At 39.9% G+C, this 19,443-nt stretch overlaps 1 protein-coding gene across 6 annotated transcripts in view; it reads right to left on the reverse strand.

Annotated features, from left to right (window-relative positions):
- The window catches only part of DCUN1D4 (defective in cullin neddylation 1 domain containing 4), a 40,606-nt gene extending 21,585 nt beyond the window's left edge, over positions 1 to 19,021 (reverse strand). Inside the window, exons 1-5 of one of the 6 annotated variants that reach the window (XM_027899609.1) lie at positions 18,962 to 19,021; positions 10,342 to 10,412; positions 9,335 to 9,374; positions 3,398 to 3,427; positions 1,968 to 2,082 (exon numbers count right to left, since the gene is read on the reverse strand). In XM_027899609.1, coding sequence (XP_027755410.1) covers positions 1,968 to 2,038 — 71 coding nt within the window. In that variant the 5' untranslated portion in view covers positions 2,039 to 2,082; positions 3,398 to 3,427; positions 9,335 to 9,374; positions 10,342 to 10,412; positions 18,962 to 19,021. Of the gene's footprint in view, positions 1 to 1,967; positions 2,083 to 3,397; positions 3,428 to 9,334; positions 9,375 to 10,341; positions 10,413 to 18,702; positions 18,818 to 18,961 lie in introns of those variants that run through there. The other 5 variants (XM_027899604.1, XM_027899603.1, XM_027899605.1 and 2 more) reach the window with 5 other exon arrangements.
- Positions 19,022 to 19,443: the final 422 nt, after the last annotated feature.

Consider the following 19,443-nt stretch of genomic DNA (forward strand, 5'->3'; position numbering starts at 1 on the left):
CAGGCATGAACTTCACCTCACAAAACAAGCATGGAAGTAGGAAGTAGCTTGCTCTTTGTCTAACCTGTTCACAGAAGGTTACAGGGGCATAAATCCTTCCTTGAAAGAAAATAGAGCTTCAAGACTGGTCTGAATGCCCAGCAAATAATTTCATATTGCCAGTCATACTGAAATATAAATTGTTTTCTTGAAGACCAAAAAAAAAAAAAGAAACTTATACACTAGGAAGCAGAAAAAGCCCAAAAACCTTTAAAAGAACAAAGTCAGATAAAAACTGGAACCACATTTAGAGAAGGATATTCCCCTGTGGCCCATAACAAGTAGATCTGGCTTCACCACCAATTCTAAAAGCAGGCTGAGTCTTCCTTTTAATAAAGCCTTACATGGCAGTAGAATGAAAACTTGATCAATTAATTATAAACTGAAAGGCAGATACAAAAAAAATCCTTCAAATTACGCTTTCAACAAGCTCTTAAAAACTATTAAATAGCTAGACAGTACTGATAGAGCAGGAAAGCAATTTGTTATAATTTTCTTATATATTTACACAAACTCAGTATGTCTTACAGACAGGCTTGCTTTCTGAGGGGTCGGGTTGCTTCTTTCTATAATGAGTGTCTTAGCTAAGGTAGGTAGAGTTCAGTTTTGTGAACCTCTCTACTTACATTCTAGAAATATTCTGTCCTCATATCACTTCCATATTGTATGCACATCTCTCAATAAGCTGTAGTGTCCTCTATTAACTATTCAGCTTTTATATTTTACTATTTCTGAAAAGCAACAAAAAATATTAAGAACATGAACTGCTTTTTTGTTCTAGTTAGTGTTACAAAGCAGTGAAAGGGAGTTGAAATCTTTCTTCTGCATCAACAGATCACTTAATAAATTCCAGTGCAATTACAGTTGTGCAACCCTATTAAACACAATGGAGTTACAGGGGCATAACCAGAGGCTTAATTTGGCTACCAGCATTTTTCTTACTCATGCTGGAGAATGAAAAGGAAAGCACCCAGCCTGATTTCAGGCTGACAGTTAGAGGAAAAATGCATCTTTTTACCTCCCTGAAGGTCCTTGCTATGTAAGCGTGTATTTTCTGAGTGATCGGGAACACATGAATGTGATCGAGCTCAAGTTCCACTGACTGATGCAGCGGCAATCAAACTTTCTGGCTGTACATGCCACTTTTTTAACATCAGGACAGTCTTGCATGTATCATGCAGGAGTGTACAGTACTGTACTCCAAGTTCTGAATTTAGTGCACGTAAATAGCAATTATCCCACACACAAGGAGCACATTCAATGGTTTCTGAATGACTGAGACTGACTGAACATGCTATGTATACTGGAAATCCAACAACTGCAGGAGCCTCAGCTACTCAACACCTGTTCCAAAAGAATCCACTGCTCGTGCACACAGTTATAACCCACTTGGCTTCTGTTGTGTAGTGGGAAGCTGAGCAGCACTACCTCAATCACCACTGCACCACTGGCTATCACCTTACCTGAGCAATTTTCACCTTTCCCTTACGTGATCAGTATCAAATCACAACATGACAGGGAGAGACTAGCACGATCTCAAGTAAAAGCTGAGTGGACTACAACTACATTCACGTTTCTGAGAGGCTGGAGATTGAGAATGTCCAATCCGGATCTTATGCATGTATACGGGAAGATATTATTCTATCTCCTAGTTGTTCTTTTTGAACAAAAAAGTATGTATTTTGACAGCTGGCAACTAGAGCAAGGATAGTTCCCTACATGCTTGTTGCACAACTAGAGAAAGGTGAGATGCAAACTGAATCTATATATGCTTATCAATACCCCCCAGTTCAATTACCAGCTATGGTTCCATATTGAGAAACCAAGCAAATTTCAACACCATTTCCATCAGTATTTAAAAACATGATCACATCAGCTATTCAACTTAAGGTATTCCATCAGTCTTAGCTCATGGTAAGATGACATACCCATCATGTCTACTTTTCTTAGCAGATAAATCATCTCCTGCTGCAGGTCTCCTCTTTTTCCTTGGAGGCATCACTTTACTAAAGCAGTCTGATGAACTGCAAGACCGGAGACTTCCTACAGAGGGAATTAAAAACACCAGTACAAAGAAATGAAACTGTTGCAGGCCAGTTAAACTGCGTCCACTAATAGGCATATTACAAGGGAAAGGGAAGGAAGGAGTTAGTGGATTTAAAAATTGCAAAAGAAACGGTCTCCTTTCAATAACAAAATCCATCTCACTTTACATGGTATTCTATGACCAGATTTCCATTAAGGTCCAAAGTACTATAGCGAAATGTACAGTAGTGCTAGTGTTACTTCAACCTAACAGCAGTCAAGAACTGAAACTATCCTGAAGGAGTCCACAAAAAGTCATCCTTATTTTTAGTCATTTATTCAAATCAGAACTTCTAAGAGTTGATCATTACCTTTTGAAATACAGATATGACTCAAAAAGTAGAGCACCTACCTCTAGAAAACAGAACCCTTTCCTTTTCAAGCCTCAGGCTTCTTGCGATACAGAGAGCAAGAGGTAGGAAAGGTTTTGCTTGTTTGTGGTGAGGATTTTTTTCCAGGTTTTTCAGGGGGGGTGCTGGGGGGGTGGGTTTTTTTTTGCAGGGAGCAAAATAGACATTTAGCAAGGACTAGGGGGAAAAAATAAGCGTCTGGCTGTATCACTTGCACTGGATAATTCCCAAAATATGAGGGTCCCCAACAAGGAAGGAGACAATTCAAGATACTGATTGCCAATCAAGTGGCAGTCTTTCCACCCCCTTCTCTCAGCTACATACTCCTATGTCTCTGGTAACTATTCAGTGTGCCAATCCAGCTCACCAAACCTGTTGACAATTAACCCCCCCCAAAAAAAGAATAACAACTTTCTGTAAATTAGCACAAGAAAGAGCAGAGGACCAGCCCTTTAGACCACAGCAAGTCATTCAATTGCCTCTGCTATCTCATGAAAACAGTAGGTTAACTCCAGGCAAAATTTTGTCCTAATTTCACATACTGAAGACCACACTGACACTGGAGAAAGTTGTGCGTAAGAGCAACTCAAAGAGCTATCAAAGCTCTAAGTGTAGCTCTAAGTGTTACGCAGAGAATTTTAAAAGAAAAGGAAGAGAGAGGAGAGGTATAAAAATCCAGACAAAAGTGATGTCAAAGACTTGCAAGAAAATATTAAGAACTCCAGCATGCCTAAGCTACCTTCTCTTTGCCACAACAGCATCCAGGTTTAGCTATGCTTTACTACGATGACCACATAATCTTTTATCTTAAATCATAGCACAGAAGCAAGCAATAAAACTTTGACTACTTTTTGACACCAAGGGAGCAGACTGACATCAGAGGCCCAATTCCCAACAAATACTAATGGCAATCTTTTGCTTACCTATTCTTCGTATCTTTGAAAGGCTCTCTCCTGTTATAGGAGAAACACATGTAAGGAACCTTAGAGCCTCACAGGTTTTGCTACATGTACGTTATTTTAAACATGCACCAAAACTCTTACAGATTAGAAAGTATGGATTTTAAGGCAAGATGTTCAAACCAGTTTTCATACCAAGATGAACTAATTTAGTTTCGACTAATAAAGCTTTTGCACTAAGTATGCCTTGTTTGGTTTTATCTTTATGTTCATTTCTATTACGAAGAAAACTAATTTCTCTAGTTCAAGAAATACTCTTTCCAATTCAAAAATGCTTCCTATATATTCCTTGGGGTTTTCTTTTTACCCTGAAGCTCCCTCCCCAGCAGTCTCCCAGGAAAGTATGGCCATACCTACACTAACTTTTAGAAACAGAATTTTAAGAGTATTGTAAATTCAAATTACAATTTAACTAGCTATCAAAAAACTTTCAAGTATTACACTCCATAGATTTTTATCACATGAAAAAATCTTAATGGTTGTGTTAGAAGCACTGTCCAGAATGCACTACAAATGGAAATTAACAACAATAATATTTATTTTCTCCTCATCAATATATTTGAAACAGGTAAGCCAGAGACTACAAAAAACAGTACACCCAATGCATTTTACTACAGATTAAACCAACTAAGGGACATGACCTGCTGAATGTCATTTGTTTCATCTGATGATGCCTGCAAATTCATGATACTGGAAAACTGTTCCCATAAGTTACTGAAAGTGTAATACTTTATTGCTTTTTAGATCAAATTTTAAAGACTCTGCCACTAATATTTTTTTTTAAACCTACACAAACTAAAAACACTTAAGATGACAGCAGAATGTAACAGATGGCTAGAAACAGCCAACAGACTCAAGACACACACTGAACTTAATAAACGAAAATGTGTGCTAGTGAATACCTTATTTTAGAAAACATGTATGTACTTGAGTACAACCTGTAGCTATCTCATTCCTTTGAGAGCAAATGGATTGTTTTCAAGTGCCTTTCTGTTAAAAAAACAGAAATCCATTTGTGATGGCCACAGGCATTGGATGCTGGTATAATACAAGAAAAATCACCCCCCACTCCAGATTTGTTCAGTTTACTGGTCATTTGACTGTGAAAAGAAATTTGCAAGGCCTGTGTGAAAAGAGAAGCACAGCAAAAGATGAAAATAAAATAAATAAAAGTAAAACAAAACAGCTATAGGACAGGGAAATCATTTTGTCAGACCTGCAACCCATACAAACCAAAGAATTTAACCCAAGAATTCCTGCTTGGAATCTCTGCCTCATTAAAATATATTTTCAGGAAGATCTGTGAACTTGTATTAACGGCTTAAACTGATAACAGAATTCACTGTAATCCAATTTCTCCAATGATTCCTATGAAAAACTGGTACCCTTTCTTGGTTTGAATGTATCTAGTTGCAGCTCTCAAACTGACAGAAAAGTGAAAAGAGACAGCTCAGAAATTGGTGGGTGGCTATTAAATGCACATGTACACTGTCCTCACGCACTGACAGCACACAGACACCAGAGGGACAAACATATCGTACATTCTTTCAGAGATTTAACATCTTAATAACTGAGGTTTGGGTCTTCACTATGCTTTAACTGTTGAATGATCTCTAAACTACAGAAAACCACTGTATAAGAAAGTTACTTTAAAATTATTTCTTTTTGTACGAAAAACAGTATATTAAATGTGAAGGGCAGTTATAATTTCTCTGTAATAAACTCCGAAAGTTAAACCAGCAGAACATTTTTGTCTTTCCTTTTCATATAAAGCTAAAAATTATCAGTTTGGTTTTTTTAGTTTGGACTCTGGCAGCTTCCTATTTCACAGTATAGCTCACTAAACAGCAGGAATATTAAGGTTTCCTACACAGAGCTTTCTAATTCTAAATGTAATTTCTAGGTCTAGCCTTTCACAACTAATTTCACTTTCCAAAGGTTGACCATCTGCAAATGAACACATAGCTACCTCTGATTTCATGCAAAGTTTGACAGGAATTTTACTTACCAACTGCAGCTTCTCTGATGTGATTATCTTCAAAGTTTCTCACTCCTGGGTCTCAACTCAAGACTGGCAGAACCCTCCTAATTCTGTTTTTTTGACACTTGAAGTTAGCATTTGCAAGGTAGAGCCTCCAGATGGCTGCTGAATAGGACACCACCAGCCAAAAGCCCGCCAAGTGTAAATGTTGTTTGCCAAATGTCCTATTCAGTACTTCCAAATTTGTGGGAGACAAAAGCTTCCAAAGGGAAGTATCACCTCAAGAGCTAAAATTCACTCTAAGAAATTTAAAACATTATGCAAGATAAAAACCAATAAGGGAGGGACACTCCTAGAATAGCAATAAAACCAAAACAAACAAAAAAAGAAAAAGAAAAAAAAAAAGGTCAATAAAGAAGAACTCTACAAGTTGTGTCCCTACAGAAATGATTTACAGGCATGTAATTTTCATCTTCTTTCTAGATAAAGCTCGTGAATAATCCTGCTCTTCTGATGCTTCAGTAGGAGGACGTTTCAAAGGAAAAATAATTAGAAACTGAAAGCTGAAGCTTAACGTTGCTTGCTTAATGATGCAACAAGACCACCACAGTTAACAATCATTAATTTTCAGATACAAGACTAAAATACTCAGTAAAACATCAAACAACTTGCAATTCCTTTAAAAGGAAAAATCATCTTCTCTATCTTGAATTCCACACTATAAAATTGCTTTGGACTCAACAGGGGTTTCTTCAATTAAAAAAAAAAAGTAGAGGCAAAAGTAATCTCCAACCCACCTCAAAGCTTCAAGAAAGCAATGAAGCTTTGTTTTTGTTGAAGATACGATCTGACTCTTTTAAACAAGCCAGGTGACATGAGGAAGTGTACTTGTAAAGACTTTTTAGTCTGGATAGGTAGGTCACAATTTAATAACCAAATCATGACTTTAAGCTATTAACAAATTGCTAGATTTGTAGTCATGACATAAAAAGAACTATTATTTCAAATTCGAGAGAGAGTTTTGCGAATTATATTATATATGTTAGTTATTATATATGTTTAGTATGTATATATTATATACATACTAAAAGAAAAAGAAATTGTTTACAAAATCTGAATGACTGCTGTTCTTACACATACAAACAGACAAAAAGACCATGACACACTTGAAGTCTACCTCATTTTTCATATTTATCTGCAGACTGAACACTAGCACATGAGACAGCAATCATTACAGGTGACTGGAATACTGAAGCAAGGTCCATCTTAGCACTCAAATCACTCAATAAATTTTGAAACTGCCACTTCCCTCTAGTTCTGAGATGTTTAAGGTCTGGTTCCAGAAAGGAAATCTGGCTAATACTCAGAAAAGATACAATTTGTTTAACGTGATCTAGAGGTCCAATACATTTATTGTTAGCTCAGAAACAACTGCTTTGAAATAAATGTAATATGCATTTAAAGCTAATTATAAATATTAACTTAAAGCTCAAATTTTTTTAAATAGTTTTTAGAAATCTCAACAAAATTTAGATATGCATTTATTAAGTCTCCCCCAAAGCAAGGCCCACAATGGCATAACAACCAGGATAATTATGTCCAAAAACAAATAGTAATCTTAAAGAATAAAGCCTGGTCCAAAAGATTTACCGTTAAAAAAAATAACCTAAAACTATTTAAAAAATCATCTTTATATGGCTTTGGCAGCACTCAAAAAATCTTTTGCAACAGTTATTAATCTGACTTTCAAATGACTTCCAGACACAGCATCTCAAATTCAGAGCATCTATTCAGTTCTATAAATTATACAACAAAATTAATAGGTCTTGACAACTTCTGACTGGAAAGCATAAGTTCCAAAAGTTTAGGCACATCGAAATCAAACAATTTGCAAAAGTAATTCTTTCAAGATTTACGTATGTCTCTCCAAGTAAGATGTTTCAGAAGTGTCAAGTCTAATACGAAACGAAACAGAAGACTTCACTGTGCTACACTCACAAAGGCCAAAATAGTTCCTTGCACGTGTATTTATCCTCATATGAGGAAAACCAAGCCCACGCTTCAACCGTGGAACTTAAGTAAACATTGAAGTTTCATCTCTTTCTACAAGGAGACATAAAAGAGGGTACAAGCATAAGAAATACTGGAATAAAATCTGAAGATGAGGCAGAAATCTGCCATTTTCAACCTTTGCTTTTAGTTCTCATGTCATATTTATTTCTGATTTGAAAGGTTCTTTCACAACTATTGGAGAAAAGTACACTGTTTATTGGCATTTTGTGCCCCAACTCATTCAGTAGGCAGGTTTAAGCTTTTCAAACAGCTTAATTCAAACAACACAATACAGGCAATAAGATAACCATCAGTGTCAGTACAAAACTGTTCATCAAAGCTAGTAACATGCTGAAGCATCTTCTAATAGAGATAATGAGAGGTCCAAGGCTAATTTCTTATACTTTACGATATAAGTGCTAGGCAAGAGATAAGACAAATTCCAAATACCTCAAGTACATCAACACTTATTGGTCGATTAGTGACAATGCTTCACAACAGGTTTTTGTGATCAAAAGTAGAAGATTACAGAATGAACTTTCATACATGAAATCAGTATGTATCTGTGTTTTGTTTGAGCACTTGGATCACACAGGGGAAAATTTCAAGTCTCTATCGGGAGACGGAAGAGGGCACCAGTTCTAAAATATGGACACTGAAATCTCTGACTGTCTTGAACTACATGCCACAACCTCTTTTGCAGAGGTTTTTCATTTATGTGATCAACTAATTTCAAGTATCAAATGACTAACCAAATCGAAGGAAAACATTTCAGAGTTGCCTTTTGCGGCTAAGGTAAGAGTTCAACTATGAAACAAAGTCACCTGCCACAGTATAGAGGAGGGTATGTAATCCCTAAGTGAGCTCTGTCTGATCCCAAACAATGCAGTCCTATGCATCTCTTCTCATTGCTTTAGGCTGAGTGTGCTAGATTTCTGAGTGTGTCCCAGAAATCTCCAGGAGGAGCTGACAGCTCTCTCCATTTTCCTAAATGCTCAAGGTAACATAACATAAGCAAACAAAGCCAGCACCTCAGGATAGCAAAAAGCTTTGAGTCGGATGGTAGGACTGATACAGTCATTTTCAGAGAACAATTCTGCTGAATGATCAGGGCTTGAAGCCAGTAAGTTATTTTCCTTCCTCCTCATGCCTAAAACACAGAAAGGAAGGAAGAAAAAGAAATAAAGGAAAAGTGCCAGCTCACAAGTAATGAGCACAAAAGGAGGTAACAACTCTTGTAAGACATCAAAACACAAAGCTCAATTGCTGATGAATCAAGAATAGCATCAAGCTAGTATCAGGTACCTGAGATTAGGGCCTCAAAAATGATGGCATTTTATTGAATAAAAAACAGATCTGGACTAATAAACAGCTAGCCCTCAGACACTGACTGATAATCTGCACAAGAAACAGGAAAAATCTGTATCAAAACCACTCAAGAAAAAGGTTGTTTGTTTGGAGCACAGCATTTAAACTTGGTCACAGGCCTCACAACAGCCACAAGAGGTCTTGCTTCTGCTCTGTTTCACTAATGCTCTTTCAAGAGTCAAAACACTGTAAGAACATGGATATTCTGCCAGTCTAATGGGTTGAGAGTCCAAGGAGTAAGAGAAATTTTTCATTAAGTCTTCTAAACTAAGAAGCAGTAAAATGAGAGATACTACTGAAACCTGTGCGAGTCCTTCATAATTGGATAAATTATAAGCCCGAACATCTATTTTAAAGAAAACTTCAAGAAATTCTGGCGCTTGTTTCCTAAAGCTCCTTTAGCTTTCTAAAATATAATTTTCAGTTATGTTAGAGAGACTTCTTTGATAAAATGTGTTTAAATTGTTTCAGCCTATTTCTACTACATCCCTAGTAAATACCTGTCTGGTGATCGTCTTGACCAACGTCCTCTGTCAGATTCTGCAAGAGAACAGGAACAATACAGTTAAACAAGATGGTGATCTTCATTCTTCAGTACTGTTTTTAAACTTTACTTGATATTAATATTCATCTTAATTACTTAAGGATCATCACCTGAGACTGTAGTGTCTGTGTTTTCAGCTCACATTTATTTAAAAAGTTACAATTGCAAAATTATCTAAAAACTTCAAGGATAATCTTTAATTTGAAAAATATTTTTTACTTTCTTTCAATCAAAAAATATATCAAACTGTTTCAAGAGTGAAAATACTCATTGGATGGGGAATTCTGCATTGTTGTATTGAAAAATTCCACTAATAAATGCAGCATTAGAATGACTGAATTTACCATTGACCACAGAAATGGTTTTACTTAAGGATAAACGCAAATCATGTTCTAACAAAAACTGATTAAAAATCAATTGAAATCTTCCAAAAAAAGTTACTCCCTTTCGCAGGCAGAGTCTTTTTCACTAAATTAGCAATGTACACACAGAAGCCATATAATCATTTCCAGCTACGGTTGCAATAAAAGAAATGGAAGTATGTAGCCACAACAAAATGCCTACATTCAAAAAAATCTTCTAAAAAAGATTGTTCTTAAAAAAAAATCTTGTTTCACTTTTTGCATGGGTGCAAGAGGACAGCTTGCTCATTCAGTATGCTTTCCATAAGAACTGTAAGGAACTGGATAACTGTGATTATTTGACATATCTAAGAAAGCTGTTTGTATGGAGGCAACATCTAAATCCAGTGTAGCAGTGGACAGCATTCAAACTCCACTCTGACCCCTGGAGTATAATCTTTCACCTTTTACTAATACTGCTTCACCAATTCAAAACCAAAAGCCTTTCATACAAAAAGGCAATTATAATTTTTAGAAGTGTAATCACCTAATGATTTCAATCACAAAATATTCTGGACTAAAGCCCTAGCTATTCTGCTAAGAGAAAATGGCAAGTCATTACCAGCCTATTGAGGGTGTGGTAAATCTTGTGAATATTTGCCAATGTTGATAGATGAGAATTCAACTGAAAATCTAGAGGGAGAAAAAAAAGAACAAACAACATTTTAAACTCTCTGGTTTTCTGATGTAGCAACCAAGATCTTCTTATGTTCTGGTCATTTAATAAAATCATCACACAACTATAAAACAAAAGTCATCTCAACACTTTTTCAGCATCAACATTTTCAACACTGAGTAGAAAAACAGAAATTTGCAAAAAGATATCCAACGTATGCGTTTTTGTTTAGGCATGAATGACTCTCAACAAAACAACTATAGCTAACTGTAACTGAATAAAAAAAAAAAATTACAATTTTTTTCCTTTACATTGGGAATCATTATAACTGCTACCCAGTCCTTCTGTTCCATCTCTTCCAAAACTAACTTAAGTCCCATTTAACATTCTAAAATCATTACTAAAAATCATAGTTTAAAAAAAAAAATATTATTTTATTAAAACACATGTATTTATACTTTTTTCCTTGCAAAACTAAGTGACTAGAATACACGTACACAGTTGAAACATGGGTTTTGTATAACAAAACAAAGGTCACAGTGCAGCAGCTGTTAAGCGCCAACAAAACTGAAAATAAAATGTTCTGACTCTTCATGAAAGAAGCTGTAGCATAGACATTAACTTTCCAAATATAAAACACTTGAGTTTGCTTCAGTTGCAAAAGAGCGACAAACTATTTTTTCTCTATTCTTTTGAATTTCCTATTTTTGCTATAAATGTGTCAAGGACAAAACTGGAAAATAAGTAATTTACAAAAGATAGCTCTGATCCAGCCAGAGAGCAGGGAAACCAGCAACAATCTCAGGAGCCGGACAAACCAGCTGACAGGGATTAAAGATAGCCAACTACTATACAATGTTTCCATTTAAACTAAAGGCAAATTAGCTACCCACTAGAACTTCGGCACAAAAATACTCTAATCACAGACATGTACTGTATGACACACAAAGTATTTCAAGCAAACTTCTTCGTATATGAAATATTTGATGTGCCTAGTGTCACCACCCAGTTGATGCATTAAAGTATTTCTACTGTGAGACATTTAATTTGGCTTTGCCCAGCAGCTGATGCAAGATGCAAGTGAGGTCAAAGACGTAATTCCCACATTTCCATTCATAGAATTTTAAAGGATTATTCTCAAAATACACTTAAGAGAACCCAGATAAACAAGAGTCATCATTAAATATCAGACTGCCAAATCAGTGAACCACACTGCTATGAAGTTAACAGGGGAAACTGAAGGAACTGGCTGCTGCAAGTGTACTTATTACACACATCACTATGGAATTCTCTTGTCACGATAAATTAAAAAAAAAAAATTTCAAAAGATAATTTTAGGAATGATATATTTCATTCATTATGTTAGCTAGAGTATCCTTTAATTAATTACTACCTATTTCTTAACATGTTGTCCACAATCTACCACCACAACAATGCAATTGCTCTAAGTCAGAAGTACCAAAGATGGAATTTCCAGCTTCAGCTATACTGATCTATATGAAGTCAAAGACAATCCCAATCTTCTTACCAAGATAAAACTGAACCTCAAACAGGGTGCTAAAATTTTTCCTGCACTAAGGGCTCAATAAAGTTCCTTTTTTGCTAGTGAAACAATACTAAGCAGAACCATTCTGCAAAAAAAAAAAACCAAATTTTTTAGTCCAATCTTCAACATAAAGCAGTGAGAAAGAAAAGGGGGGGAGAAGGACAAACAGGGAACATAAAAAGCATTCTCAGGGGGGCAAGATTAAAAGATTTGTGTCGTTAACTGTCGTATCAGACTACGCTTTCTTGAACATGAATTTTAAAGTTTCCCTTGTTTTTCAGCATAAAGTCTACAAAGAACATGAGTATTCAGAGAAACCAGTTATATCTGGAGGTAACAAGGTGAGAACACTGAGCAAATATTTTATTTATTTATTCTAACCTAATCTAAAAATAATTTTAGATAACACTCTTAAAAATCATAGAAAAAAATATTTTAAAATTAGGACTATGAATATTAGGTATGACCTTTGAAACAAAACATTCCTAGGCACTTCAAAACACATAATTCATACCAGTGTGTTTCACACATCCACTGGAAATATCCTTACAATTCTAAGCTGCTGCTTCCAAAATAGGTTACATAATTATGATGGACTTAGCAAGGTTACACAATTATATTTTACCATTCTTAAACAACAAACATCACACTACACACCATGTGAATACAGAAACCAGAATACAACGTTTTCTCTCTTCCACGGGGGAAGTTTGTGAAGGGTAGATATTATCTAACACCAAAAATAGGTTTCTTTTACAGTTATAAAAGTAAATACAAGCAGCACCCATTAAATTAGCGAAGTTAAATTACAGCCCAGGTCAATCCTCTGAACTGGTCAGTGCTTGCTTTATGTATACTCAAGGAAGATACACAAAGTATCTTATGCCACTGTGAAAAGGCCTATTTTGTTTAAAAAAAAATCTTTTTGAAGAAACAGAATCCAAAAAATAATACCTCCCATGCTCAAATAACACTACCTTGGAAATTAGCAGAGGGACAATGATCAATAATGGTCAACATGGCGAGCGATTTGACAGCTGGCTGCAACTGGATGCTTCAGGAACACACTCCTTCCCCTCCACCTCCCGAAAGAACTTCCATACACACTTATGCAGCCTCCCAAGCTGTCCCTGCCTGACACCCTTGGTTAACCCATTACCCTTGGAATCATATCAACAAAATGAACAAAAAAACCCTGCCAGCCCCCTGGTTTGAATCAGGTCACAAAAGAGCTGCAACCCTAGGTAAGTCAGAACAAGAGTTAAAGTAAGAAACAGGAAAGGTCTCCTGAATTGGGAGCAAAATAGTTTTTTGTGGCAGCAACAATATGCCAGATCAATCCAACTGTCCATCCAAGCCCACTGGGAGAGGAGGGATACATCCCATGAAGATACATACTCATCAATTCTACATGGAGAAAATCATCATGTATGAAGCTATTTTTCACCTGAATACAAGAGTTTCAAAGAACATGAAAAGGTCTGAAAATACTTCTCTTTTTTTTCCCCTACAGAAACTGCATCCAGCTCTGGGATCCTAAGCACAGGAAAGATATGGACCTGTTCAAGCAAGCCCAGAGAAGGGCCATGAAGACAGCTGGAGGGATGGAATACCTCTCCTGTGAGGACAGGTTGAGAGCTGGAGCTGTTCAGTCTGGAGAAGAGAAGGCTCCAGGGAGATCTTCCAGTACCTTAAGGGGGCTTACAGGAAATCTGGAGAGGGACTTTTCAACAGAGCATGTAGTGACAGGAAAAGGGGCAACGGCTTCAAACTGAAAGAGAGTAGGTTTAGTTAAGATATGAGGAAAAAATTCTTTCCTGTGAGGGCCGTTTAGCACTGGAACAGGTTGCCCAGAGAACCTGTGGATGCCCCATCCCTGGAAGTGTTCAAGGTCAGGCTGGATGGGGCTTTGAGCAATCTGGTCAGGTGGAAGGTGTCTCTCTCCATTGTAGGGGGACTGGAACTAAATTATCTTTTAAGACGTCTTTCAGCTCAAGCCATTCTATAATTCTAAAGTACTACACAGTTAACTGACCTCAGATCAGAAGAAGGAAACCTGCTTGCTTTGTGAATACTGTGCTGGAATGGGTATAGAGGTAGCTGAAGTAGTAACGTAGTAGTAATTCTTATTACTGCTAAGATTATTGTAACATTCTCAGAAAAAATCAGACAGAAAACACATACCAGGAAGACTTATTCCTAAACAATAAAATGCAATGTTCATGCTTTACTTCTACTTAATTGCTTGCCTTGGTTTCAGATAATAGAACTGGAAAAAACTTGAAGTAGTACTGTTGTCTTAGTTAGCTTTAAATAAATTTTACTTATTCAAGAAAGAATCATTTAATCTTCTAAGAAATACACCACTTCATGTTCAGTAGTCTGCTTACAGAATTACCCAAAAAGCAAGACAATTTATATTGATTAATTACTAACTGATAATCAACTTAGGAGTTTAGGTCTGAAAGCTATATTTGGTGAAAGCCTTCAACACTTACATTCAGGAAGCAGAATTGTATTCATTACTAAGTGCAGAAAGCAAAAGAAAAATGTATGTCAGTCTTATTTACACAAAAACATCACAACACACCTAAAAACTGAGAATCCCAGACTGCAGTACAGAGAAGATACGAGCTGACTGCAATCCTGTCAAAGACAAGATTAAGAATCCATTTCCAACGTGTCCATAGCTGTATCTGTGCAGGCAGTGACACCCTACAGCAGGGGCAGCCTGCAAAAGAGACCTCCTGGTCTGTGATGTGCCAGCAAGCATTCAGGTAAGGGCAGGAGGAGAAGAAAAGGCTTGAAAAGTAAGGTCTCCCTTGAATTGGTGCCCCTTAAAGAGCATGATTCAAAAAGTAAGGGAAACAGAAGTGAATTCCAGCTTGGAAAGTAAGGACATGCAATAAAATGGGACAACTCTATCTATCTGGAAGAGCAACAGGATCCAGCTATTAAAGACATGATGCTGTAGGATGTTCCTCCTGCCCACATGCACTCAGAGCTGCACCAATCTCAGAGCTACTGCTGACACCAGTGGTATCCAAGCCCACAGTTGCAAATTTGTGTACATTTTCCCAACACAACAGCCTAAAATGTTCTGAAACAAAACACAGACTGACTTAAGCTGCTAAAAAAAAACCCTACAGAAAATCCAAACCCAAGCAGCAAAATGTGGTTGACATTACTAAACACACTAAAAACCACTTATTTTAAGGTAAACAGTCACACTCAACTCTAACATTTGGTATTACCACATAGAATGACTTACTCACTGCAACAATATATTTTAAGATCTCTGCATGCTACATATATAGGAAAAAAAGCATAATTCTTTTTTCCCCATAGGAACAAATCCTTTTTCTACCTATGTATTTTAAAGTACCCTATTCTGAAGGCTTGTTTACAAAAAGAGGTACTGCAGTTTAAAGTTCATGGAGAATTTTAGAGCGATTTAAGCAGTGCAAAAGTTGTGTAACTGTCACCTTAGTTTGAATACATTTCTATTTACCTTAAACTGACCAAAAAAATAAGAGCCAGGCTAACAATCCTATCCTAACACATAGGATAAAGTATCCTGCACACAGCCTCATGGGGAGGTTAGGGTTTGCTTTGGAGGGTATGGTTTTGGTTGGGTGTTTTGTTCTATATAGCAAAGACCTAACACTAAGCGTGTTTCTGGTGCAAAACATCTGCTTCTGTTGATGAAAAGTGTTCATCCAGTCTAACTCCTACTCCACCACCAGATTAATTTAAAAAAGTCAGTGAGCTTGTTTTGCACCACTGGTTGCCATGGCCTAAGAGTTGTTTGAGAGCACTACTCCTAACTTCATGCCAGATGTCATCTGGCATCCTACAAAGGGCATAAAGCTAATAAAAACTCTGTATCTTGTAGCTCCAGCTAATTCAGCAGAAACACAACCCTGTCAAGCACACACTGCAAGGGTATCCAGCACCATGTAGATCTGGTACACATCACGGTGGATCTGCAACAGCCTAGAAACAGCTATGCCAGTCAAAACCATTATTGCTCCATCTGCTTGCTTCTTTCTGCCAAAAGTTCCTGACCCCACAGCTCTGCCAGCAGCACAGGCCATGGGCACATCCCCTAACCCACTTCAGGGGAAAAAAAAAAAAAAAAAAAAAGCAACCCTGTCAGTTTAGACAACTTCAGTAAAACTGGCAAGAGCTAACCCAGGTACATCTGACTCAGAGGCTTAGAGAGTGCTAATGGGCAGAATTAGCAGCTGCAGCTGATGGAGTCCCACAGCCCATGAAGCCACACATCTGCATGAAGTGTGTCACACCAGTCAGTTCCCCAGGGGCAAGCTAAAGCCTTGCAGCTCTAACTATATATATATATATATGTATATATATACACAACTATATATCTATATATATATACTATATATATAAAAGCTACTGAACAAACTGGTAGTTGTTTCTATGTCTTTATGAGTGAAAAATAAAAATTCTGTTTAACCTCAGCCCTATGATTTTAAATAAAACAAATTAACTGGACAGTGTGACAAAAATACTGGCACATTTAATTTAAGGGTTCTGCTTCAAGCCCTTGTTAGTAGTCTTACTTATTGTAGAATAAATAACCACACTATTAGATGCTCTATTACTTAAATTGGATACAAGAGTTGAACACTTTCACTGGATGTACTGTACTTCCCCATGCAATGCTTTTTGGCAAGCACAGGACAGACAAATTAGGCAAGTTTTCTTCTTCTGCTTTAAGACACAAACAAAACTAGGAAATAATGCTTTGAAATAGCCCAAAGTCTTTGTTTTCAGTATCTGCAAAGCAAGTGGGGGAGGAGGGGAATTAAAGAAAACGCAGAATTAATAATCCACTGAAATTCAGCACAAAAAGTACTTGGACTAAAATAAATTTAAATGAAGTGGTGCAATTACACAAATGAGACCTTACCCTGATACAACAGAATGAAGAGAAGCAGTAAGAAGACTATTTACCTGCCTGACTCAACTTACTGCATGACCTTGTACAGAGATTTCCAATTACAGTTATTGCAGCTGCATAAACTTTTAAGCAAACAATTCCAATGGAAAAAATCAAAGTCGATGTACCTCATATAATGTGAAAGGTGTGTATTCAGTCTCAGAAAGTAAAACTGACACTGAGCAAAAATATATTATGATATATGTATAATATGAACTGCCAAAAAAAAAAAAAAAAGAAGTATTGAGGAGTATGATTCAATCATTCCAAGGTACATTTTTAATGAGAAGCCAGTAACAGCTGAAGGCTGAGAAACAGTACTCTTCCTGTTTCCTGCAGGCAAGTTAAAATTAAAAAACTTTCAAAATCACTATGTAGCCTTAACATCCTACATGAGGGAGCACTGGAATATGTGCAACTGTACCTTATACGTGTATAATGAGGACCTGCATCTTTTTTTGGACAGGGCACATGACACAAGATACTGAGCAGAAGGCATTTTCTAGAATAATTATCCTTCCATTTCCAACCTAAGGCAGTTATTTGTGCCTTAACGGCAGACTTAACCATCAACATATCACAATCCCTCAACATAAAGGTAAAATAAACCAGAACCACTGAAAAAATGATATAGCCTTACAAATTAGAGGCTTTAAAAGGCTGCCCAGTCAATCTCATTTTGAGAGACATAGGAGGATTCAAGAAAATCCAGGCCTTATGCAGCATTTCTTTACATAATTGCTTTCAGGACTCTGTCCAAAACTCAGGCCATCATTCATTAACATATGATCAAAGCTTCAATTTTCATTATCTTCTCCACGAGCAAGTTCTACGGTAATAAAGCATCTCAGAGCCGCAACTCCTTGCAGAGCTGAGAACGCGTTCCTGGGAGATTTCAGAGGCACGTGGTTGTGCCGGGACAGCTATGTGCTGGGGATGCCAGCCCCGTCCCTCCGGTGGACAGGCACCGCCGTCACCGCACAGCCACGCAGGTGTGCCAGGCAGCCCGCGGTCCGGGGCTCCGAGCGCAGCGCCAGAAGCTCCGCTGCGGACACAGAGCCCACGCTCCGCTCTCCCGCTCTCCCCGCGGGGCGGGAGGGGCAGCTCCGGCCGGGGGAGCCCCCGGGGCAGGGACGAGTAGGCGCCGCCGCAGGGCCCGCTGGGAGTTGTAGTCCGCGCCCCGCCTCACGCCGCGCGAGGCCGCGGCGCAGGGACTCCAGCTCCCGCCATGCGCCGCGGCCGCGTCCCCGCACAGCGCGGCTCTCCCGCACCGGCCCGGCCCGGCCTGGCCCGGCGGGACCCGCGGCGTTCGCCCCCCTTCCACCCCGCCCTGCACACGCAGCTCCACGGCCCGAGCACGCCCTCCTTGCGGCGGCTCCGGCTCCCTCACTGCCCGCCATGAGGGCCGGCCGCGGCCTCACCCCCTCGCCAGCCGGGTCGGGCAAACTGCGTCACACCCTCCGAGCGCCCCCGGCCCCCGCCGGTGCAGCTCCCCCTACCCGTCCCCGCCCCCGCACGGGCAGCCCCCTCTCGCCGGAGAGGTGCGGCGAGGGCCGCGGGGCTCCCGCCGTCCCCGTGGGGCCCCCACAACCGGGCGCACACACACCGCCCCCTCCGCGCCGGCCCCGCACCCGCGGACCCGAGCCCTCCCCCGGCTCCGGGAGCCGCGGCGGCGCGTCCGGCCGAGCCTCGCGGGTCAGGGGCAACAACAGCCGCCCCAAGCCGGGCGATTCTCCCGACCGTGCGGGCGGCGCGGGATGCGCGCGGCCGGCGCGGCCCCAGCACTACTCACTGACAGCGGCGGCATCCGAGTGCATTTTCGAGCGGCGCTGCTCACGCTGCCGGCCCGGCCCGGCTCCGCTCCTGCCCTGCTCCCGACACAGCGCCCGGGACGGACGCCGCCGCCCCGCCCCACGCCTGCGCCCATTGGCCCGCGTTGCCGGGAGTGGCCGCGCGTCCCGTCTTTCTATTGGACCAGGCTCCTGCCACTCTCCCTGTGCCCCCTGCGCCCCGCCCTCCTACCCTCCCATTGGGCTCCAGGCTGCGCTCTCCCCGCCCCCCTCTGCTCTGATTGGGCGCTGCCGCTGCCAGTTTTTCCCGGCCTTTAAAGCGCGTGCAAAGTGCACCACTTTGTGTCTCCCGCGGCGCTGATTGGCTGCAGGGGCCAAGGGCCGCGCCTACTCCCCGGACGCGATTGGCTGAACGGGTCAGGGGGCGGGGCCAGGCGGCTGCTCGGGGTGCGGGTCCTGCTGCGGGGTCCGCTGAGCACCCCAGCCTTAGATAGGATTCCGGGTTTCTCTCATCTCCCTCTTTCTGAGGAGAAAAAATGGCAAGCTGACGACAGCATCCGAACCCGCACAAGCGGCACACAGCTAGAGCAGCAGCGGCAAGGGCGGCGGGGAGAGCTGCGGCCAAAAGCTGCTCCGATGGGACGATGGGGCTGCCTCACTGCCCCTGTCCTGCGAACCTAGCGCACGGAGCCACCCTCCTTTCCCCGCTCCTCGCGCAAGGATCGCGCCATTCCTGAGCCGGA

This window comes from Empidonax traillii, unplaced genomic scaffold (assembly GCF_003031625.1).
Source record: "Empidonax traillii isolate 1590-97213 ecotype Southwest subspecies unplaced genomic scaffold, ASM303162v1 scaffold678:size492020, whole genome shotgun sequence".
Taxonomy (NCBI): domain Eukaryota; kingdom Metazoa; phylum Chordata; class Aves; order Passeriformes; family Tyrannidae; genus Empidonax; species Empidonax traillii.